Below are 24727 nucleotides of genomic sequence, written 5' to 3'. Positions count from 1 at the left end.
GACTGCAAAATAGGAATGCATTATATTTACATACACAGGTATACAATTAATTATAACAAAGTTAGAGAAGCTTGCCTTTCTGCCCGTCTCTCTCTCCTCCTCCTGTCAGGATAAATGGTTTTATCTCTCGTCAGATCTGGAAATATTAAAAGTCTTTTCTAACGGGTCTCTGAAACACCTGCTATTATAACACTGAGCTAGAAGGACATTTTTTTAGTTCTTACAAAACGTTAAAGGTGGAAGCTTTATCAGGTCCTTAACAGACAGAAGGGTCTGACCTGCCGGACGACACGTGGCAGTACATGGAAGATGGACTCCAAGAACACAGAACACAGGGGGAGGGTCATGGAGGGATCTGGGGGACGCTCACTTTCTTTAACAAGCACAATCTGATACCACTAAAGACCGTCAAATTTCTCAACAGACTTCAGCAAAGCCTTGGAGTCTGTGGATTGAGTAGTAGACCTCGCTAAGGTCCGAAAAGCACGTGGCACCATGGTCGACTACAGAATCGTTTAATAAAAAGGTCCACAACATTCAAATCTTCAAAGTGCCTTGCAGTGTTTGAGCAGTTTGATCAGAAGTGGGTTAGCGTTCTCCCTCTGATTTCAGGAGGTCAGCGCTTTACAAATCTCAAAGTGAGTCAGAGTGCGAGATCTACCTCATGATACCCCGTGTGTTTCGGCGTGACACCCGAGAGCGCTTCGGAGTGCGCTCAGAACAGTAAGACAGTAACAAAAGAAAAGAAAACTAAGCAGAACGAAAACCGCTGTCTCACTTCCTGGCTAGACCTTTTGAAGCTGGACCTAATCTATTTACACTTGCCGTAACAATAAACCTAACAAAATAACAACGTCCGTTAGCAATCAGCATGAAATCAGAACGCAAAAGAAGGTCGAGGACGATAAGCCCGGTCTGGAAACTCTCAGGTGGGGACGGGGTCTGAAACAACAAACAAACTCGGACACATTCGGTGTGCGTTCGAGAGAATCTCGCCATAGCTTCTCTGCGCCGGTTGGTTTTAACGGTGAAGTACTGCTATAGTCAAAGGTATTGTGCATTTGTTCAACATGAACATGAACGAAAGCGGTCAACTGCAGCTCGACAACTCATAGAAAGAGAATCTACCTGAGGGCCTGCAACGTTTGTGCATGAGAGATGGACGCTGATGTTCCAACTATCCGTGATCATCTAAACGAAGGGTTTGGTTTTCTTTATTCAGAAATTCCTAGTAGCATTAGATATAAGCTTTGCAAGGCAGTTCCATTTCATAACATCCAAATAGGTCAACATGCAAGGGTATATACTATATTTGTTCAAGGTATCAATTTAAAATCTTATCATCGTTATTATTTAACACTTCCACGAAACATGAGGATGAGCGGGTGAGCGGGATAAAGGTTCCACCTTAACAGAAGTGTGCAGCTTTTAGATGTCAGTCCACTTTATTCCATCTTTGTTCTTCCAAGCAAAAGAAAGAAAAGAACACATCCACATCATCATTTAGCAAGGCTTATTTTTCTCAGTTTTCCTCTTTTTTTTCTATTTTTTTTAAAACCAAGTTTAAATTGAAGTACATGCGCTTAAAAAGCCAATAAAGTACCCAAGGTGGACCACGGCTGGTCTCCGCACATTCAAATCACCACATCGGAGCACTCGGTCAAGGCAAAAGAAAGGACAAAGGACAACAGGGCAGCTGGAGGGCGTCTGTCCCTTTGTCGAGGTTACAGCCGGCAGTTGTGAGTCTCTGGACGGTTGAGGTTGTGGTCTGGGGAAACTTAAAGGCTTTAAGACTGAGCCAGAAAGACAACCGCAAGCGTACCGGAGACGTAGAAGCGTCAGGACGTGTTCGGAAAGGGCAAAGTCAGAAGAACGCCTCAAACGGACTGTACACTTGAGCAGGAGCAAGCCCTTACGCTCGGGGTCAGGGTTTTCTGCTCAGGGACTCCACCATGTGCAAAGAACACTGCTTCAGTCTCATCAGCGAGGGGGGGGGCTAGAGGTTCTGTGCTGCTTAGAAGATCAAATGGCAGACGGCGGATGCTGGAGACCTTTGGTTGCGTGCCCTGCGTTCTGTCAGGTCAGATACCGAACACGCTGCCTTTCTGCTTTCAGTAGTCATCTCTGTTTCTGTTTTCAGTCTGGAACCTGGGGCGGTGGTTTTTCTGTTCCTTAGCCTTTTGCACTTTGTTGTTTGCTCCTGTCTTTTCTTCTTCATCTTTTTCTGTTTTTAAAAATCAAGCTCCTTTGGTTTTCCGCTGACCAATTTCACGTGGATCTTTCTGGTCTTTTTGTGTAATTGCAGACTCTGTGGCAGTGAACAACTGACTGCATTTTCTCTCTCTCTCTCTCTCTCTCTCTCTCTCTCTCTCTCAGTAACACACACACACAAACTATGTTCATCTCTTCCCAGAGCAACAATCCAATCTTCTACGAGTGACTAGCTCCACTCCAGTTTAGGAATCTGAGGCAGCTACAGAATATGTGCTTTTTTTTATAACTAAGAGGAGAATGACCTTCTTCTTCACTCAGAAAAGCCAGGCCAGGCTTTTAGAGAGTGAGGTGAGGTGAGTCTCTGCTTGTTGTAGACTCACACCTCTGTGTGTGTGTGTGTGTGTGTGTGTGTGTGTGTGTGTGGTGTGTGTGCTTAAGTCAGAGGCGCTCAAACCTTGGCTTTTCCTCTGCTCGTCTTGGTAAGAGATGGTTGAGTTCAGTAATGTGCTAAAGCTGGACGAATGCTAGAATGTTCTCCGGCAGAAACGCCACAAAGTTACACTCAAAGTTTCACAGTCAGTCAGGTCCCGGACGAGTCAGGAGAGGCCAAAAGCACAGCTCCACTCTCCTCGTACTATGGACCCTAGTGGTTTAAACACACATAACACCCCCCCCTCTTCCAAAGGACAGCATAGAGACACATTCGCAGTGCAACAGTTCTTTCGCCAATGCACTCAGATATGTAGAACATAGAGACGTCTGTCTTGTAAACTCTACACAATCTTCTTGGGATTCAAGTTTTTTTGTTTGTTTGTTTGTTTTGTTTTGCTTTTTTCACCATGACCCTTTCGGGCAGCAGTCCGGCTAACCGCGCAGTACCAACAGTGTTTTCTCTCTGTGTTTTGGTACTACAATTGACTGGACTCTACAGTAGCGCCGTACACTACCCTAGTCTTAAAAGTCAGAACAAAATCGACACCCAACATTGTGGTCTGAAACACTTTGCTTAACAGCTATATTTTGAAGGCAACATAAATGTAAGAGTTAATTTATATATTTTTTGTTCTTTTTCTTTTCTTTTTAAGGGGAAGGAGTTGGAGGACGTGAGGTTTTGCAGGCAACCACCTCTCCTCCAGGGGCCAGGAGCCAATCCCCATCCCCTACCATTGCATCATGGGTAATGTAGTAGTCGATCTCCAGCTCCATGGCTCCTCCTCTACTCTTCTAGGAAGCAGAGCTAATGCGATGCGGGTCCTTGGTTGGTCGGTGGGTTTTTCGTGTTTTTGTCGAGAAGATAAAAGGAAGTGGCGTTTGCGGAAACTGAAGAGATGAGATCGATGGACAGGTATTCGCTCAGGCACGGCTCGGTTTCTGAAGGATCTCCCAGTGCGCTCTGGGAGACGTGGTCCTCAGCTCTCCAGGCTCATGAAGGCGACCACCTGTTCCAGCTTGAAGGCCAGTCTCTGTTTCCTGGCAGCGTCATCCTGCTCCAGCGCGCACACAATCTGCCGGAGGGAGAGGGCACGTCAGTCACGCAACAACGAACCACAACGCTGTTTTCCTCCCATTACATCAGCAGTTTCTCAAAGTGGGAAAAATGGTTAGATGTAGATATATATACATCTCGCAAACCTTGCTTTTCTTCAGAAATGTCTGGAGGTATTCTGCAATCATGCTGAGCCTATGGAACTATGGAGCCAAATCCCCAATGCTGGGTTAATACCTACTGTGCTCATTTAAGTCCAACTGGACACAAGTAAGCCCTGTAGGAGCTAATTCAGCACTGGAGATGTTGCTGAGTGCACAGTAGAGAGGTAATAAGAGTCTGAATACCTCAAGACATTTGACATACAAGTCAGGATATGTTTTTGTGCATAAGTCAGAGGAAGAGTAGAACTGGGAGATACCACACAAGAGACCATATAAATCTAGCCTTAACATAAGTGCTGTCAGCCTCTAGCTTCTTTCTGACTTGGAATAATGCACTGAAGTGGGAGGGAATATTATAAGGAGCGCTGAAGATAGCAGCATGGTATTTTGTTTCCATAAATACAGATATACACCCACACAACAAGGAGAATTACAGTGCGGTGTGGTTGAATGTGGTGAGAAACCGAGCTAGTGGATGCTACATTAACAGGGGGCAGGGACAAGGGCCTGAACACTTGTTTCTAATTTGCCTAGTGTGCTTTGTCATTTCACATGCTATGGAGACATCATCAGGCGCTATAGCAGACGTGAACCTGAGGGGGCGCTGTTTGGAAACACGTTTTACATATTAAAAATGGTTTACAAACCGGTGGCAAAGTGCCTGCATTAACGGTGCCAGTAGGGGCTGGTACAGCTGTGCTCTACATATAAGAGCACACTCTTGTGATCTTAATTCAGTGAAACACAGACAAAGGGAGGTGTCTACCTGACGACCCCTGAGAAGACCTATTGATGTTGTGGTTGATAGTAGTGGGCTAAGCCCTGCGTAAAGCTCTAATAGACTGACACAGGATATTTCAGTCTTATCGTGTGTATAATTAAGAGAGAGTGGTTTATGTAATTATCACAAAACAAGATCATGAAGATGAAGGTCTTAGGATTGAGTTACTCTTTGACATCGCTAATTAACACGCTCTATGAATCCAAACCCTATCTGTTTTGTCTGTAAGCGTGGATTTAAAGTCTCTGGAGTTTGTCTCTGCACCATATGGTTCGTACCTCCTCTGCATATTTTCCCACGTAGGAGTAGATCTCGCTGAGGGAGCTCATGGTGTTGAACTCGTTCATGTGCATACGGGACTGCTCGGCCAGGTAAGCGTTCATATCCTGGTCGCTGATGGCAGGCATCTTATTGATGTCTGAGTAGTACCTGTGAGAAAACACAAACACAGAGTCATTGATTAGACCACTGCGGGTACAGCTGCAGGCAGAAAGGTGACTCTTCCTGTACGTTCACTTTTACCAATCAATTAATGTAACATCCCACTTCTTCTGGCCACGCTTTAAGGCCAATGCCTTCCAGGGAGCCGCAGGGAGTTTGAGTGACAGCTGTCTTGACCCTAAGAATCAATCTTACATTTACTTTCCCTGACTGCGCAGCTTCGGCAGGCAGCGAGCAGCAGCGACTCTTAATGAGCTGATGCCCTTGAAAAAAGCTGCTCTAGAGGCATCAGCAAACCTATAGGATGCCAGGAATACCTAAACTGTGTTTAATGCAAGTGTGCACGTAAACACACACACCCTTCTGTCTTCAGGAGGCTCAGAGCAATCAGTCACTGTCAGCAGCAGCTGCAGTGTCACCGTCAACTCTTTAATTAAGGCAGGCCATTTACATTTTTAATTCCTGCACTCTGCCAGCTTGTGGACACCTCATCGTGTGTGTGTGTGTGTGTGTGTTTCAGAGTCAGGGCACGCCGGACCCCCGTGACCACCTTGAGTGTCAGGTGTGATGCTGCAGTGTGCCACGGGGACACTGGCAGTGCAGGAAGAAAGAGTGTTCAACACGAGAATCAGACAGAGAGAGACAGGGCACAGGACAGACTCCACTCTGCACCCCCGGTGGATACGATGCAGTACAGCAGTCACTGACTACAATACCAGGAATAAAGGAATATGAACGTTGTATGTGAGGGCTCGGTTAACATTAACCATGTTCCAGTTCCTGAACATTTAAATCAACATTTTGACCCTCGCCTGGTCCACATCCCTCATATTCATGGCTCACTTGCTGTATGAACGATGGCACATGAGCGGACTGCTCCTGCTCGCCACACGAGTTTAGGGCCACACCTCTCTAGCCGTCAGTGTTTGTCTCATATCCAGTTTGCCAGAAGTACACCAGGCCTGTTTTGGGACATGTGGCATTTATATAATATGTGGGAAAGTGTATTTTTTCCATAATATGTCCCCTTTAAGTTAAACATTCCCATCCCTCAAAGAGTTCAAAGGTTTTTCCTGGGCAAAGACACAGTTCGAAGCTTTTAAAACGGATACGGAGGCCATTAAAATAATGAAAAACTCAGGAACTTTAAAACCTCACCCTGTTTTTATAGAGCGTGAGTGTATATTTATGGGCATGGTACACATCTTGAAGCTTGACAGACAAACACTGACACTGTCTCTCTGCATCAGTCACAGGATTGTACAGGGATTTTACTGAATCCCTCCCACGCAAGACCTTTACCATCATCAGGAAACAAATGAACTCTTAGAGCTGCACTTCCCCAGTTTGTTCAGCGCAGGTGATCCTTCTGCACACAGATAGCACTCAAATAAACACTGGTTATGAAAAGTTATTAATGTGACTTTGCGCTCCGTGTGAAATCTCTTTAAAGACAATCTCTGGCACCAGTGCTGTGTCTGATCCACCACCCAAACTATAGCTGCTCCGTGGGGGTCCTGTGAGGGCTCTTAATATTGAAGAATAGGGTGGTAACTAAGAAAGTATGCAGAACAACATATGCACCAACAGGTCAGTGGAGCTATGGTCAGTGAAAATACATTAAAATGTGTTGCTATGGCCGGAAGGACACTCAGTCCAGTAAAGTCTCTCTCTCTGGTCGTCTCTCTCCTCCTCTGGACAAAAGGCCAGACAAATCCTCGGTATGAATGAGCCTGTGTGGCGTAACAGCTACTTCTTCATTGTTTTCATCGTCCATTGGCTGGAGTCACCCTCGTGTTATTTGTGCCAGTCCCAATCGGCCGGACACTGCCAAAGCAGTCACGCTCCACACTGAGGCAATCAAAGCGGTCATTTACCCACTGCTGCTGAAATTACAGCGACAGGGCTTTCTACGAAATATGTGCGAAGGCATGGGATTGATTTCAGTTAAAAACAAACAAATAAATAAACAAAGAAGCAGCCTGTTTATTCCCATCAGCCACTGCGGAGGGGCCTCGTTCATTGTGGCCCTGAATAAAAATAAACAAAGCAACGTGTAAATATTTTATAAAGCATTTTAAGCAACCCCCAGTGGACGGTTCTTCTGGAAAGCACAGAAAAAACATGGCTGGCGTGTACCTGCGTGTGATCAGATCACACAGCAGCATGAACAATGCACTCAGCCCACCATTCAGACACTACCCTCCATCCATCCCTCGCTCCCTCCTCCTTTTACAATTGTGCAAAAAATTTCCCAGGGCCAAAGCAGCCCCGAACAAACACTTCCCAGCGCTGCAGTAACCTCCATCTTTTATTAAACACTGCCCCCACCAAACAAACATAATAAAAGTCTCATTTGAACAAATTACAGAGCACTCCGGCTCACTCTCTCGGGTTACGGCCGCCTCGGCGCCGCACGCTGTGTGTATTAAGGCCAGCACAACACCATCCATTTTCACCGTTTTTCAATTAGGTACAAACCCTCACATCATTTTTCTCCCAGCTTTCCCTCTCCCCGTAACCGTCCTGAACCTTAGACTCTCCTCCTCACTCAGCTGCACCGCAGTCCATACAGCAGCCTCTGACAGCCGCCATTTACTGCAATTAAAGCACTTGAATTTTAAGAATCCAATCACTCTACAAGTGCTATTAGCCTGATGAGGGATAGTCTTTTAGCACATCATTAATCCTCTGAAGCACAGCACCCCACTACCCCAACACACACACACACTCTTAATGTAAGTTTCCGTTTAACCCCTTACCCCCGCAGGCTCATTATCCAGTTATTAATCTCCGCTCTTATTCGTCGGTAGCCGTTATGAAACTGTCACATAAGTTCTGCACTCATGAGAGTGAAGAATTGGTAAATACAGTTTCACAGGTAAAAATATTACTATAGTTCACCACTCTGTCACTAAACGAACACCTGTCTCTTACATAAACACTGCTTTCTTTAAAAAAAGGAGGTGATCTCCAGGTGGAGGTACAGATAGGTATAGATTGAGGTGTAAGGTGTTTAAAAACATTCATCACATTGAAGTGCTGCTGCACGTGTTGTTGATAATGATGCTGATATTTCACACTAAAGTCTAGCTCTTCCCGTTTAGTTACGGACCTCAGAGCGGACAAAACGAAGCCTCATCAGAATGGATCTCCCAAATCACAGCTCTGAGCTCTTTGATGGTTCATTAGAGGAAATATTTCTTCATCTTTGATGTTACAGCTCACTGAAATACTGATGGATACATGTTACAGCCTTTTACTCTTACATACAGTTACACTACAGACACATTCAGAGTTTCTGCCTCTGTTCCTTCCTGCAGTGAGACCCATGTAGACCTTAAATCCTCCAAAGACTGTGAAATAAATTAAGCAGAAAGGAGTGCCCTTCAGATTCTGTTAGATGAGGTTAACCTTGTTTTATTCGGATAGTGAAAAGGTTAGGGTTTGGCTTAAGAAACAGGTCTCCACTCACCTCTCCACCCAGCTCTTGTAGCTGGGGATGTCCTTGGCATACAGCAGCTTGTTGGAGGGCGAGTCTTTGCCCAGGCGATGCTCAGATGTAGAGCAGGAGTCCATGAAAGTCTGCGCCACCACAGACAAACACGCATCTGTGATGCTGCTCTTATGAATGTCGAAGACGAACTGGGGATTCTTAATCACGTTCACCCAGAACCTCAGAGGTAGGCTGAGAAAAGAGAGAACGAGGGACATTAGTTACATTAAATCATATTACAGTTAATCTACAACACTGTCAGAGCTGTAATTATTATTATGAAGCCAGCAGCAGGCGACTGTGATCAGAACAACAGCCCTGTTACCAATGAAAGTAATTATCCAGTCGAGACAGATTCCATTATAAACACGAGCTGAAAAAGAGAAAGCAACAGCTTTAACTCAATAATGTACTGATGCGAGGGTTACTCCACTGGGGGGCAGTATGTACTCAGTAAAATAAAACTGATAATGACCTCTACCCGGTATCACACACTTTGCAGATGCTGTGATCTACATGTTGTATATGCAGCACTTACAGGACGCAAAGATCTGAAGTAAGCGCTAAATCGGCTCTGTACAGAGTAAACACACATTCTGTTCAACGCAGACATCTCACAGGCATCTGGCTTTAGGAAACATAATTAAAACTAGGGGAATGAACGTGCAACCAGTGACTTAGGACACGGTCTTCACCAAGGCACAAACCACAGAGAGTAAAAAAGACACACACACTTAGAGACAGGGAGATGAATATAGACCATGGCTTTTCATTATATCTCTCAGATCTGTTCCATTTTATTGCTGTTTTGTTGTTATTTGTTGTACTTTCCTGTAGATGCAGATCTCTGTAAAGCTGCTTTTTTTTGATGACATTTGTTGTAAAACTATATAAATATAAACAAAATTGAACTGAGGGCGGCACGGTGGGGCAGCAGGTAGGTGTCACAGTCACACAGCTCTAGGGACCTGGAGGTTGTGGGTTCGATACCCGCTCCGTGTGACTGTCTGTGAGGAGTGTGGCGTGTTCTCCCTGTGTCTGCGTGGGTTTCCTCCGGGTGACTGTCTGTGAGGAGTGTGGTGTGTTCTCCCTGTGTCTGTGTGGGTTTCCTCCGGGTGACTGTCTGTGAGGAGTGTGGTGTGTTCTCCCTGTGTCTGCGTGGGTTTCCTCCGGGTGACTGTCTGTGAGGAGTGTGGTGTGTCCTCCCTGTGTCTGCGTGGGTTTCCTCCGGGTGACGGTCTGTGAGGAGTGTGGCGTGTTCTCCCTGTTTCTGCGTGGGTTTCCTCCGGGTGACTGTCTGTGAGGAGTGTGGTGTGTTCTCCCTGTGTCTGTGTGGGTTTCCTCCGGGTGACTGTCTGTGAGGAGTGTGGTGTGTTCTCCCTGTGTCTGTGTGGGTGTCCCCCGGGTGCTCCGGTTTCCTCCCACACTCGTTGGTACACACGTTGGTAGGTGGATTGGCGACTCAAAAGTGTCCGTAGGTGTGAGTGAATGTGTGTGTGTGTGTGTGTTGCCCTGTGAAGGACTGGCGCCCACTCCAGGGTGTATTCCTGCCTTGCGCCCAATGATTCCAGGTAGACTCTGGACCCACCGCGACCCTGAACTGGATAAGGGATACAGAGAATGAATGAATGAATGAATAAATGGACATGGAAGTGAGAATGAATGTTGAAAGCCTGAGTGACTTGTGTCTACTGACACCATTTTACACGTGAATACGACTTAAATATTTAAGTATAATTCTTTGTTATTATTGTTCTTCTATTGGACTATGATCTACAGACTTATACATTCACTTTAGGGCTGTGCAAAGAGCTGCCTGCAGGACAAAGTTGGCCTGTGAAAAAGTACCTACCTTTTAAGTTATGCTAACCCCACCCATGAGAACATTATGAACTCAGTGAGAGGACAAACATAACGCTATTTGACAGCGTTTGTTGAAACAACTCATTAAGAATTAATCAATTAGGCATTTCAAATGTGAAAGGTGCAAGTTTAGTGGCACCTGGTGGTGAGGTTACAGACTGCAGATTTCAACCCCCTGAATACCTCTAACATGGGAGACACTCATGTCAGCCAATCAGAAAGGGTTAACGATATTGAACAGTGGAGTTATTGCTGCTCTTCATATTCCATTGATTGAAAAGAGCGCAGTGAACACGCCCACCTCTCCAACCTTTTCAACATCCACAGACTGAGGAGCAGAGACAAAAATATTAAAGTGCAGTGAATATGCAGAATTGTACATGAGAAAAACTCATGCGGGAGCACTGATATTCTGAAGGCTGGCAGCACAAAGCTGAGTGTGAACAGGGCGAGTCTAAGTGCGCACATATTTAATTTGCACGAGACCAACTAAAGTCTCTGAGTGCTCTTTAAAACCTGAGGTCACACAAATCTGTGGATGGAAAATACTACAGCGTCTTCAGGGCCAGTGCAGCAATTTTATTCACTTTTGTTCAGAAAAATATGGACATGAAACAGGAGACTTATATATTAATAATCACTCCTGAGTGTTTTTAACTGCAGTAATTAATTCGTATGAATAATACACTGGGCGGCACGGTGGCTCAGCAGATAGGTGTCGCAGTCACACAGCTCCGGGGGCCTGGAGGTTGTGGGTTCGATTCCCGCTCCAGGTGACTGTCTGTGAGGAGTGTGGTGTGTTCTCCCTGTGTCTGTGTAGGTTTCCTCCAGGTGACTGTCTGTGAGGAGTGTGGTGTGTTCTCCCTGTGTCTGCGTGGGTTTCCTCCGGGTGACTGTCAGTGAGTAGTGTGGTATGTTCTCCCTGTGTCTGCGTGGGTTTCCTCCGGGTGACTGTCAGTGAGTAGTGTGGTGTGTTTTCCCTGTGTCTGCGTGGGTTTCCTCCGGGTGACTGTCTGTGAGGAGTGTGGTGTGTTCTCCCTGTGTCTGTGTGGGTTTCCTCCGGGTGACTGTCTGTGAGTAGTGTGTTCTCCCTGTGTCTGCGTGGGTTTCCTCCGGGTGACTGTCTGTGAGGAGTGTGGTGTGTTCTCCCTGTGTCTGCGTGGGTTTCCTCCGGGTGACTGTCAGTGAGTAGTGCAGTGTGTTCTCCCTGTGTCTGTGTGGGTTTCCTCCGGGTGACTGTCAGTGAGGAGTGTGGTGTGTTCTCCTTGTGTCTGTGTGGGTTTCCTCCGGATGACTGTCTATGAGGAGCGTGGTGTGTTTTCCCTGTGTCTGTGTGGGTTTCCTCCAGGTGACTGTCTATGAGGAGCGTGGTGTGTTTTCCCTGTGTCTGTGTGGGTTTCCTCCAGGTGACTGTCTGTGAGGAGTGTGAGGAGTGAGATCACTCGATTATATTAATATTAACTGGACACTTTTGAGTCACCTATCCACCTACCAACGTGTGTTTTTGGACTGTGGGAGGAACCCGGAGCACCCGGAGAACTGGAGAACACACCACACTCCTCACAGACAGTCACCCGGAGCAGGACTCGAACCCACACCCTCCAGGACCCTGGAGCAGGGAATGTGCACGGTGAGGTAAAAGCACTGCTGCCAAAACATAACCAGATGTGTGGTGTCACAAGTTAATCAGCTTTGTCGGGAATAAAATTCCCAAACATCCGTACGGATTTCACCAAAGCTCAGGATGACACAGATATAAAAATAATATGAGACATCAGGTTGGATCCGACATGCCCAGACAGAACCGACCCTCTCATATCGAGCCTTTAGCCGTTAACGTCAGAGTGATGGTTAGATGAGATTAAGTATTGGTTAACAAGGTTAATAAAAGCGCCACAGATGTCTTTCTGCGACGAAAAGGAACCAAGACAAGGACAGGCATTCGTATCTGTCAAATACAATAAACAGCACCGAGATTAAACGGGAAGATTAACAATAAATGGGCATTCATTCTAAAACCTAAAATACCCAAACACAATCCATTTACTGTAAGAAGTTCTGGCTGCGGACCAAGTCTAATCGCATTTCCCACACAGAGGCATAAGCTGGTAAAACCCTTTCCACCTGAAAATAAACCTTCAAGTTTCTACAGGTAACATCCTTAAACTCAAAGTGTACCATAAACCCAACGAGTGTCACGGTCCTCAAGCTCCACTTTTCCAAAGAAGACCCCAGTGAACTGACACACACAGGGACATGGGCGCTGAACACACTCACTGGCTTTTTGAGAGGTCCAGATTCAGACACAAAGCACAGTGTCGTTTTGTGGGGCACTATTTTTCGTGGAGTGATTTTGCGTATAGTGTTACTGTCTTCATTATAATTTCATTAAATACATTAAATACATAACCATGGTTTATTCACTGTTTGCTGTGATCTAGCTGCACTAATGACTAAAATTATACTTAGCTAACATTAGCAAACACACAGTTCTGGGTCTTAAACATCTGTGACCCACCTTTAAATTCCTTTAAATGATCATTAGCCACTTGCTGTTAACCTATGGGGCACGGTGGCGCAGCAGGTAGGTGTCGCAGTCACACAGCTCCAGGGACCTGGAGGTTGTGGGTTCGATTTGCCTGTGTCTGCATGGGTTTCCTCCGGGTGACTGTCTGTGAGGAGTGTGGTGTGTTCTCTCTGTGTCTGCGTGGGTTTCCACCGGGTGACTGTCTGTGAGGAGTGTGGTGTGTTCTCTCTGTGTCTGCGTGGGTTTCCTCCCACGATCCAAAAACACACATTGGTAGGTGGATTGGCAAGTCCAAAGGACTGGCGCCCCCTCCAGGGTGTGTTCCCGCCTTGCGCCCAATGATTCCAGGTAGGCTCTGGACCCACCGCGATCCTGAACTGGATAAGCGGTTACAGATAATGAATGTTAACCTATGACACGATTGCACATCAGTGAGGAGCGAGGAACTGGAGCTCTGGTTTTAACTGTTTTTGCTCAGTTCTCTTTCTTCTCCATTTTCATTCTTCTCCGTTATTACTCTATGCTCTTATTTCTTTGCGCTCATTGTATGTGTTTTGCTGTGTTTAAACTTGTCTTTGCACTCTCACATAAACGCCAGTCTAGAAGAGGGGGCGGGGCAACCCAAAATCTCTGTACTTGGGCCCCAGAATCACAAATTAATGTTAATTAAACCCCCTTTATAAACTAGTATCTTCGCTGTGCTCATTTCTGTAGCACGGCTTTACTCTGATTCTACACAGTAGACCTAAATATTTCAGGTTGGGAGTAACTAAGTGTGGAGCTCCTGGAGCTCTGCTACTTATTCCTGCATCAACCTTAAATCCGTCTAAGTGAGATTTTAACTGGGCTCAGTAAAGTGAGCCTACAAGGCGGCACAAAGTTAAACTTCTTAGCAGCTGTCTGGTTCACACTTTTAAGCAGCATCAGAAAGTGCTAATGAAACCACAAGGGCAGTGACAGGGTTGAGAACAGAATGGAGAGTCTCAGACATCTGTACAGTTTTTCAGACAGAAATAAGCAAGGTTCAGGAAGTGCCTACACATTCGGTCCATGAATTTATCCAGTGACTCTGACCCTGTCACTATTCTCGCCCTAAGCCCTGGGGCTCTCTGAACTCTCATGAGAGTTCAAGAGGTTGGAAGCTTGAAAACAGCACTGGGACACACTCAGGTTTCAAAGTCACTTTTATATTTTGAATAGTTTTACATGTGAGACTTCAGTGAATGCCAGGGGATTGTGGGAAAGAGTGCGGTACACTAAATCCTCACAGGGGGCACTGGCGAGCACCTCTGCTGGAGAAGCATTTTACAGAAGTGGCACCCACCTAAGGGCACCAGGCTCTGAGTGTGAGGAAAGCAACAGGGCGGAGAGGTTAAAGCAGCGGTGGACTTTATTTAATTCTCAGTTGTTATCCTGGAATGTATCCACCCCATTCAGTTCCTGAGCCACTCTGTGTCTTCGATTTTGCTCCTGAAAAGCAGGAACATCTGCAAAGCAAGGCGGGGAAAAGACTTTCTCCATGTAGGAGCATGCTCAGCGAATGAGAAAGCAGGAGTTTAAACAGAGGAAACAAAGGCTCCCTGCTCGTGTGTGTGAACGAGGGTGAGCTGAAGGCACTTTGCTGACACGGCTCATATTGGCTTGTGTGTATCTGCCCGCTGCCCTGCACCTTTGTGCCTGTCTGAAACAATAAACATATACAGGCCTGCTTTATTGCCCGGCCTATTTGCACTAAAGTGAATGGAAATGCTCCAGGTTGGGCTGTGTGTGTGTGTGTGTGTGTGTGTGTGTGTGTGGTCTAGATATTCATCACATTGTGGGGACAAAAATCAGTTTACACTGTGAGGATCTGTTGTCCTTATGAGGACAAATATCACGTCCCCTTGACGATGTTAGGGATAGGCTTAGGTTTAGGGATAGAAGTCTATGTGTGTGTGTGTGTGTGTGTGTGTGTGTGTGTGTGTGTGTGTAGGAGTGTTTGTGTCTCAGCGTTCTCTCTATTTGCAGTGTGCTCATTAATTTTCCGGGCAGCTCTGTTTTTGTCATAGACAGCAAAAAAAAAGAGAAAGGAGAAATAAAAGAGGGAAGACGAAAGGACACTGCAGTGAAGTGGACGCAGTGTGGACAGCAGCTCAAACCCCCACACACCATCTTTCCAAATCGCAGCTGAACAAAAGCTCATCTAAGAAAAGAGGGGATAATATAATTGCAATCAGAGAGATATTAGCAGCAACAGAGCGACGTATGCGGTGATGTTCTTCGCTGTCGATCAGTCAGAGCCTCCGGGCGCATACACATCATCTCCAGGGAACAGGAAGTGAAATGTATGCGGCTGCAGTTTCACCCTTAATAAATAAACAAACACTTTAATCTTCTGTAATGGCTTAGTCCTGTGGGAAATATGAAGAGGTATCGGGAATATTTTTTTTGAAATATAGCTGAAGTCGAGTGTGCAGCAATATGCTACACTTTCAGTAAATTAACTGATGCCATGCAGACTGTCTGGAGGGCTCCGCAGGATACGTATAAACTCAATAGGGAACATCTGCACACAACGTGGCTTCAATCTCAATTCCTGTTTTAATAAAAGTGGCCTTAAAGGCAATGTTTCCTGAACATTTGCTGCTCTCCAGTTTGTTTGCGTTGGAAACTGGTATTGTGTTTTTACGAAGCCCCACGTCAGACATGCTAGGCTTACTACAGTAAACAGCTAAGAGAGACCTCCAAACATTGAATAGCATGAACCGAGATGAGAAAATGGCTCTATTCCTGCTCCATAGGTGGGTAACACTGACGTATTAACTGCATGAAAGTAAACATAGACAGAAAGTGCTACAAACCTAAACAACTCGAGTTCTACATGAGTTTTTGTGGTAATTCAAACAACACCACTTTAAAAGACGTAGAGCTTCTGAATGTAAACAAACCAGTGGGACCTGCAGTTCCCCACAACTGCAGACATTGCCTTTATAGAAACCAAGACCATTAAAAGCTTCAAACCTTTAAAAGTGGAGGTTTTAGAACAGGTTGAAAGGTCCTGACCCCTGTCCTGACCAGGCCACACTTTTGTTTTGTTTGTTTTATTTGTATTTACTTATTTCTTATGTATCCATTTATTAAAACTCCTGGGAGGGTGAGGACTTTTATTCTCTTCTTGAAGCATACGTAAGTGTAGAATTAGAGCAGGTAGAAATATTCACATCACTCTCCATGCCCAGAGGCACGGCACTGTCCACAAGGAATTTCAGCCACTGTGAATGTAGGATTAAACCCATAAGCTGCATTTAAAATGGAAAAGACTGCTATAAATTATTCAGTAACTGAAATAAACCTAAGACATCTGTTAAAGCAGCAGTAGGTAGGACGTGTACCTTAAAATTACAGCTTCTGAATCACTGTGATGCTCCGCTGAGCTGTAATAAGGAGAACAGAGCCTCTGTCGTTGCTACTCCAGGCTCAGCACTGCACAAACTGCACTACTTAACATCTAGAGGAGGGCAGGGTAGTGTTTTCTCTGTGGAGAAGACGGTTCCACTGCTCCAACAGTGCTGGCAGGTTTTATACCCTTCTAGCCAACATTCGGCTTTGGGCTTGGTGACCCTTAGGCTCATGTGCAGATGCTCCAGAGCGTGCCGTTGCATTTCATGCTTCCGTTTTTATATAATATCGGTGTATTTTTATATTTCAGGCTTACATTTAGCTCTGTAGATGTTACCAGTTTTTTTTACAGTTGATTTATTTAGTGACTGGTCAATTTCTGATTGGAGAAATGTCTCTAGGCTTGAGCCCTTGTCCACTGCTTGGTCTGTCCAAGCCCAGGAATCATTCAGCAGCAGAGTTCACTCTGAAGATGACGCTGAGTCTGTTGTTTATATTTTTGCACAGCGACTAAACACAGAGCTTTTCCCTTCGCTGCGAGAGACATTAGCCGTCAGCAAAAAACAGCTCAGAAGAATATTAGTCTTGAGGAAGACGCACTCCCACACACAATAAAAAGCAATGACGCAAGGCCAGCATTAGGCCGATGTGCGCTGGGTGTTCGTGGTGAAAAATGACTATTTAACATTTTGCCTTTTCTTTTGCAAGACTGATTCCATTAACGTCTAATCTAAGCACCGCCCTCTGCGCTCTTTGGAAACGCTTAAGATGCTCACAAATGGCCTAATAAGGCACTGAAGGGTAGACAGGGAAAAATTAGGTCCATATACCTGAGCAAATAGACTCCATCCTCCTCCCTCTAGCCCACCCACACATCAGTTTCAGACCTCCTACAGCCCACATGGTCCTGAGTAATGCACGATGGGGCACTGGTGTAGGGTAGAGGTTAATGACGGATTACCACTCTTACACCGAGCTTTCGTTTCTCATCCACACACACACCTCTCCCCTGCTCTTTTACCTGCACACACACCCCTCCCCACGTTCCCATGAGACAGAACATGATGAGGTGATATTCACTGGGAGGCAGGTGTTATTCATTTGCCTCCGGCTCATCACCATGGTGACAGTAGGGATGTCAGGGTGTCATGGTTTCTGAGCTTGATCTGTGAACTTGTCCATGATCTGATGTAAAGTGATATTTTGGTGGAAATCTACAGTACACTTTTCCCTCTCACTCCAAATGGAGCTGATCAGTAAGAAATATGGAGTATCTGATGTTTGATTAAATGGAAGCGTAAATCCTACACGTTAGCGATGTGAAACCACCAGCGTAGTTCTTCATAACACACGTAGTGCTTCAGCAATCACAATCACATTCACATCACTGTACAGCAGTGCTAAATAAGCTGCAGATCACCTACATGTACATTAATAAAATCATCGCAGGCAGCTGTTTGTTTAGATCTATACTAGTGCAGGTGGCTGCTTTATGTGGGTCTACATTAGTGCAGACAGCTTCTCTGTGTAGGTCTACATTAGCGCAGACATCTTTGTGTAAATCTACATTAGCAGAGGTGGCTGTTTGGTGTAGGTCTACATTAGTGCAGACATATTTGTGGAGGTCTACATTAGCACAGACAGCTTCTTTGTATAGGTCTACATTAGCAGAGGTGGCTGTTTGGTGTAGGTCTACATTAGTACAGGATGCTGTTTTGTGTAGGTCTACATTAGCGCAGACATCTTTGTGTAAGTCTACATTAGCACAGGTGGCTGTTTTGTAAAGGTCTACATTAGCGCATACATCTTTGTGTAATTCTACATTAGCACAGGTGGCTGTTTTGTAAAGGTCTACATTAGCGCATACATCTTTGTGTAGGTCTACATTAACAGAGGTGGCTGTTTTGTGTAGGTCTACATTAGCACAGACAGCTTCTTTGTGTAGGTCTACATTAGCACAGGTGGCTGTTTTGTATAGGTCTACATTAGCACAGACATCTTTGTGTAAGTCTACATTAGCACAGGTGGCTGTTTTGTGTAGGTCTACATTTGCACAGGTGGCTGTTTTGTATAGGTCTACATTAGCACAGACATCTTTGTGTAGGTCTACATTAACACAGGTGGCTGTTTTTTGTGTAGGTCTGCATTAGCACAGGCATCTTTGAGTAGGTCTACATTAGCGCAGATTGCTTCTTTGTGTAGGTCTACATTAGCGCAGACATCTTTGTGTAAGTCTACATTAGCACAGGTGGCTGTTTTGTGTAGGTCTACATTAGCACAGGCAGCTTCTTTGTGTAGGTCTACATTAGCGCAGACAGCTTCTTTGTGTAGGTCTACATTAGCACAGACAGCTTCTTTGTGTAGGTCTACATTAGCACAGACATCTTTGTGTAGGTCTACATTAGCACAGACATCTTTGTGTAGGTCTACATTAGTGCAGGCATCTTTGTGTAGGTCTACACTAGCACAGGCAGCTTCTTTGTGTAGGTCTACATTAGCACAGACAGCTTCTTTGTGTAGGTCTACATTAGCACAGACATCTTTGTATAGGTCTACATTAGCACAGACATCTTTGTGTAGGTCTACATTAGTGCAGGCATCTTTGCTTTGTGTAGGTCTACATTAGCACAGACATCTTTGTGTAGGTCTACATTAGCACAGACATCTTTGTGTAGGTTTACATTAGCACAAACATCTTTGTGTAGGTCTACATTAGTGTAGGCATCTTTGTGTAGGTCTACACTAGCACAGGCAGCTTCTTTGTGTAGGTCTACATTAGCACAGACAGCTTCTTTGTGTAGGTCTACATTAGCACAGACATCTTTGTATAGGTCTACATTAGCACAGACATCTTTGTATAGGTCTACATTAGCACAGACATCTTTGTGTAGGTCTACATTAGCACAGACATCTTTGTGTAGGTTTACATTAGCACAAACATCTTTGTGTAGGTCTACATTAGTGCAGGCATCTTTGTGTAGGTCTACACTAGCACAGGCAGCTTCTTTGTGTAGGTCTACATCAGCGCAGACAGCTTTTTTGTGTAGGTCTACATTAGCGCAGGCATCTTTGTGTAGGTCTACATTAGTGCAGGCATCTTTGCTTTGTGTAGGTCTACATTAGCACAGACATCTTTGTGTAGGTCTACATTAGCACAGACATCTTTGTGTAGGTTTACATTAGCACAGACATCTTTGTGTAGGTCTACATTAGTGCAGGCATCTTTGTGTAGGTCTAAACTAGCACAGGCAGCTTCTTTGTGTAGGTCTACATTAGCGCAGACAGCTTTTTTGTGTAGGTCTACATTAGCGCAGGCATCTTTGTGTAGGTCTACACTAGCACAGGCAGCTTCTTTGTGTAGGTCTACATTAGCACAGACAGCTTCTTTGTGTAGGTCTACATTAGCACAGACATCTTTGTATAGGTCTACATTAGCACAGACATCTTTGTGTAGGTTTACATTAGCACAGACATCTTTGTGTAGGTCTACATTAGTGCAGGCATCTTTGTGTAGGTCTACACTAGCACAGGCAGCTTCTTTGTGTAGGTCTACATTAGCACAGACAGCTTCTTTGTGTAGGTCTACATTAGCACAGACATCTTTGTATAGGTCTACATTAGCACAGACATCTTTGTGTAGGTCTACACTAGCACAGACATCTTTGTATAGGTCTACATTAGCACAGACATCTTTGTGTAGGTCTACATTAGCACAGACATCTTTGTATAGGTCTACATTAGCACAGACATCTTTGTGTAGGTCTACATTAGTGCAGGCATCTTTGTGTAGGTCTACACTAGCACAGGCAGCTTCTTTGTGTAGGTCTACACTAGCACAGGCAGCTTCTTTGTGTAGGTCTACATTATCACAGCTGGCTGTTTTGTGTACGTCATATTTTTTTTACACCTGAAGCCCAAATTTGCTGCTGAAGAGCCCCACTTTACAACCCCGCTCTCAAGTCATAGTGCTTAATGAATGGTTACATCTGTAAAGTGGAGTGATACATGCAGAGTGAAAAGTCCCATTGATGTTATACTCTGTATTAGGGAACCTCTACATCCAGTCACATTACTGCCTATATTTGGAGTATGAGGAAAACTGATTTTTTTTTTAACGAAGCTATAGTATGAATGCTAATATGTGTGTGTGTGTGCAAGAGATAATTATGCAATACATAGGAGCCTGCGTGGGCACTCACCAGTTGCTCTTCCATGTGTGCCGGACATGTGGGTCGTGGATGCTGTGTTTGTCCGCCTGCTCATCCAGGAAATCAAACATGTACTTGATGGCGAGGGGGAGGGCACTTCCTCTATGTGCTGTGCTGAAGATGGTCTCAAACAGGTCGTCTACAAACTTCTGCAGCGTGCCCTGTGGATCCACACAGAGGGGAGAAAGAGTGAACATACGAGCCTATACGGTCCTCCTCCCTCAATCCATGGCTGTAGTGCCCTTGAGGACCCTACTCAAGTCACATAGTGCGGTTTCTAAAGTGCTGAGCCTGGAGTAGCAAAGAAAGAAGCTCTGTTCTCCCAATTACAGCTCAGAGGGTAATCACATAGTGTTCCTTTAAGAAGGGTCCAAGTTACCGGTGACCAAATCTGATTTGTATGGTCCGTCTGTCATATTTGTTCACACAGCCTCATTGGTGGTCATAGTAACAGCGCAGGGATGAGTACACTGAAGGGGGGAAGACAAACACCAACTCACATGAAATCTGACTCAGAGATCAGTTTATAATCCGCTTACAAATGTGGCTATGAGCTGCCTGTCTGATCAAGGCCTGTTCATCAATGACTATAACCAGTCCCTTTAAAAAAGATCAGTTGAATCTATTTTTATAACCTATATTTAATAAAGTCTACAACAAGACGAGCCTAACCAGAACATGGTCATTTTTACGGCATCATATTTACCCCGACTACCCAAGCTATCGGTCCAAACGTCTGCGTGTTAACTGTCAGTAAGCGTGCAAAGCTCCAGGGCCTTAAACCTCCTCTCCGGTGGGGAAATGAGTATTTGAAACCTGACTTATAATACAATCTGGGAACAGGTGGCGAATCTGCTTAAGCTGCTTCTTGCGGCTGAATTAGAGCCCACCCTGCACCACTGACCCTAATTTGATTTAATGCTGTCAACTTTAAGGAGACGTGAAGTACAGAGAATATAATCCACTTAGATGAACTGATAGGCAGCCAGGCGGCGAGAAAAGAGAGAAAGATAAAGGAGAGAGACAGAGAGAGAGAGACAGCAAAGGGAAAGAGAGAGAGAGCAGATAGAGAGAGTGAAAAATATAAAATATTAAGTGTCAGAAAGAAGGATAGAGGAAGCAGGGAGAGAGAAAGAGAGAGTAAGAGTGACAAGGAGAAAAGTAAAACCAAGATAGAAAGAAAGAGACAGAGGAACGGAGATAGGGAGAAAAGAAGAGATAGAGGGAGAGAGGGAATCAGAAAACCCGGCTTGTGTCTAGTAGCAGCTTCTGCAGATGAGCACTAGTGGAGAAAATAAAATCCTGATTTGATTGAGTGAGGACCTGGAGTATGAGAGGGATAGAGAGAGAGAGAAGGGAATGAAAAAGGAAAAAGAAAACCCTGTTAGCTGACAATCACGGCGGTAATTCTGCTGTGTCCCACATTCCTGACAGCTTATCTGGACCCAGTGAGGATGAAAATACATATTTCCTGCTTGGCTCCTGCGTCGCTGTGATGATGGTGGTAGGAGACTGGAGATGGGGTCGGGTGTGGGGGGGTGGTTCAGGCTGGAGGTGGGGGGCTCTGATAGATGTCATCCCTTGTGATGGCTGACATCATCATTACTCGCCAAGGAACCAAAGCATCTATTCATGCACATTTTACACACACATGCGCTTTGAGAAATGCGTCCAGAAGTCACATACAGCCATGGCACGAGGAGGTTATCCACACAATTAGAAGGTTCAGATACATATATAGGTGACGTAAAAAGGCAGGGAAAAAGGAGAGGGGGAGTACACAGGCAAGGAATTAATACAAGTGAGGAGAGCTGTATTAACCCCTGCTGAGGCTAATGTAGGAGCTAATGTAGTGCTTATTAACATCTGAGGGTACATATATATATATATGTACAGGGTGGGCCATTTATATGGATATACCTTAATAAAATGGGAATGGTTGGTGTCATTAACTTCCTGTTTATGGCACATTAGTATATGGGGGAAACTTTTAAAGACAGGTGGTGACCATGGTGGCCATTTTGAAGTCGGCCATTTTAGATCCAACTTTTGTTTTTTCAATGGGAAGAGGGTCATGTGACACATCAAACTTATTGGGAATTTCACAAGAAAAACAATGGTGTGCTCTATTCTTTCATGAGTTATTTACAAGTTTCTGACCACTTATAAAATGTGTTCAAAGTGCTGTCCATTGTGTTGGATTTTCAATGCAACCATCTTCTCCCACTCTTCACACACTGATAGCAACACCACAGGAGAAATGCTAGCACAGGCTTCCAGTATCCGTAGTTTCAGGTGCTGCACGTCTTGATGGTATGGTGTGGTATATGGGGTACAAAGATATTGGGGCCATCAACGGGAAACCTCAAGGCCACTGGATATGCGAATTTGCAACATGATGATGTGTTTTCCTCTTTATGCACTGAAGCTGGCACATTTTCCAGCAAGATGGTGAACCACCACATTATGGGAGTCAGGTCCGAGCATTCCTAGATGAACCACAAGTTTCCTGGAAAGTGGATTGGTCGTCGTGGGCCAATTGAATGACCGCAAAGTCTCCCAATCTGACCCCCTTAGACTTTTATCATCTGAAGGCAATTGTCTATGCTGTGAAGATACGAGATGAAACAGCTTAGAATTTATTGTGATGCTTCACTGAACTGTAAAAAAAACAGAATAAAGCCTCTGTTGTTGCTACTCTGGGCTCAGCACTGCAGGAACTACACTATGTAACTTTTGGAGGAGGGTAGAACCAGGAGCAAAAAGCCCAAATCCTACCTAGTGTTTCCTTAAATCAAAGTTTGAGGCCTAACTGTTAGATACACGCCCTGTGTCCAAATTTGTTTGTAGAAGTTCTTAATAGGTAGTGAATTCCAATAATCTCTAAAGAAAAGCTTAAAGTAATAGGATGCTTTATAGGATGTATAGACCATTCATATAGGTGCTCAATGCTAAATATCATCTAATAGGATACAATATATGATGAGATGACATGTTTGGATCAGCAAGCAATATTCATACATTAATGCACTTTTAAAATGTACAAGGTATTAAATATTCCAGGGGGTCTCTGGTGGAGCTATGTGCTTGGATAATAAATAGGTAGCAATTGTCATGTGCCTGGAATGTCATGGAGATTTATTTCTGGACTGACCTCAAATGCTTCAACGAGATTTTTATGTAAAACAACAGACACTTTGACCTGTGATTTTCTCAGGGGAGGTGAGAGAGAAAGACAGACCTGGCCAATCCAGACGGAACTAAAATCACAGAGGATCATTTGTAAAAATATAACTAATGAACCCTGCATCCCATGGAAATGTAATCACGTCCAAACAGGGCCAATGACACACAAAATCATGTAGGTCATTCACTGAACTCCTCCATTTATTCGCTCACCGATATTTTGAAGCTTCTGATTGGTGCCAATTGTCATCCAAACACACACCTTGATGTACAAGAGACGACAAGAGTACCACACAGACAGAGCTTTATTAAAAGCCCAGCTACAACCCGTAAACCTCCTTCTCCTCTTCTCCCACAGCTCTGATTTCCATTATGATCAATCAGAAATAAATTAATTAAAAAACTAAAATACAGAAGAAATGCTCCTCCTCATCTAACCCCGAGTCCTACCCATCAGCAAATCAGCAGCGTGGAAATGTTTTCTAATCACAAATTAATCCCTGGTACCTCTGCCATCCTGTCTCTCCCTCTTCTCCAGAAAAATGAGGTCATCTGATTTAATAGAAACCTGGGAATCACAATTAGGAATGGCTTTCTCATCTACATTAAGCAGTGAGATTAAAGTGCCCGCTCGCCTCAAAAGGAAATTAGCAGATCTTCTGAGGGTCAAGGCGTGTGAAAGACAGCTCAGAGCGCCTCATTTTATGCTTGATTCTCTTTTAGTTGGCTATCACAGAGCCGTTTAGAAAGGCACAAAGCCCAGGTTTCATCTCAGGGGTGGGCCTCGTAGGAGTGAATGCGAGGAGGAGAGGGGAAACGGCAAAGTGGTGGAAAGCAAACTGCAGTTTGGAACAAATGATGTGACGAGTAAACACTTCACACCGCTCTCCAGCCGAGACTGATTGAAGCTGTGTTTGACAAGGAACCGATCTGTTCCCACTCAAATGCAGAGCGCTCCAATTTACTCTGCTCCACCGTGCTGT

General features: G+C 44.8%; 1 protein-coding gene across 1 annotated transcript in view; it reads right to left on the bottom strand.

Annotated features, from left to right (window-relative positions):
- LOC136695083 (plexin-A4) overlaps nucleotides 1-24727 on the bottom strand; it is a 228048-nt gene continuing 203321 nt past the window's right edge. The window contains exons 28-31 of the mRNA XM_066668896.1: nucleotides 20550-20719; nucleotides 8562-8774; nucleotides 4924-5074; nucleotides 1-3719 (exon numbers count right to left, since the gene is read on the bottom strand). Of these exons, the coding sequence (XP_066524993.1) occupies nucleotides 3624-3719; nucleotides 4924-5074; nucleotides 8562-8774; nucleotides 20550-20719 (630 nt within the window). The 3' untranslated portion in view covers nucleotides 1-3623. The remainder of the gene's footprint in view (nucleotides 3720-4923; nucleotides 5075-8561; nucleotides 8775-20549; nucleotides 20720-24727) is intronic.

The sequence above is a fragment of the Hoplias malabaricus genome, chromosome 4, assembly GCF_029633855.1.
Source record: "Hoplias malabaricus isolate fHopMal1 chromosome 4, fHopMal1.hap1, whole genome shotgun sequence".
Lineage (NCBI taxonomy): Eukaryota > Metazoa > Chordata > Actinopteri > Characiformes > Erythrinidae > Hoplias > Hoplias malabaricus.
This window is presented reverse-complemented; position numbering and strand designations above follow the sequence as displayed.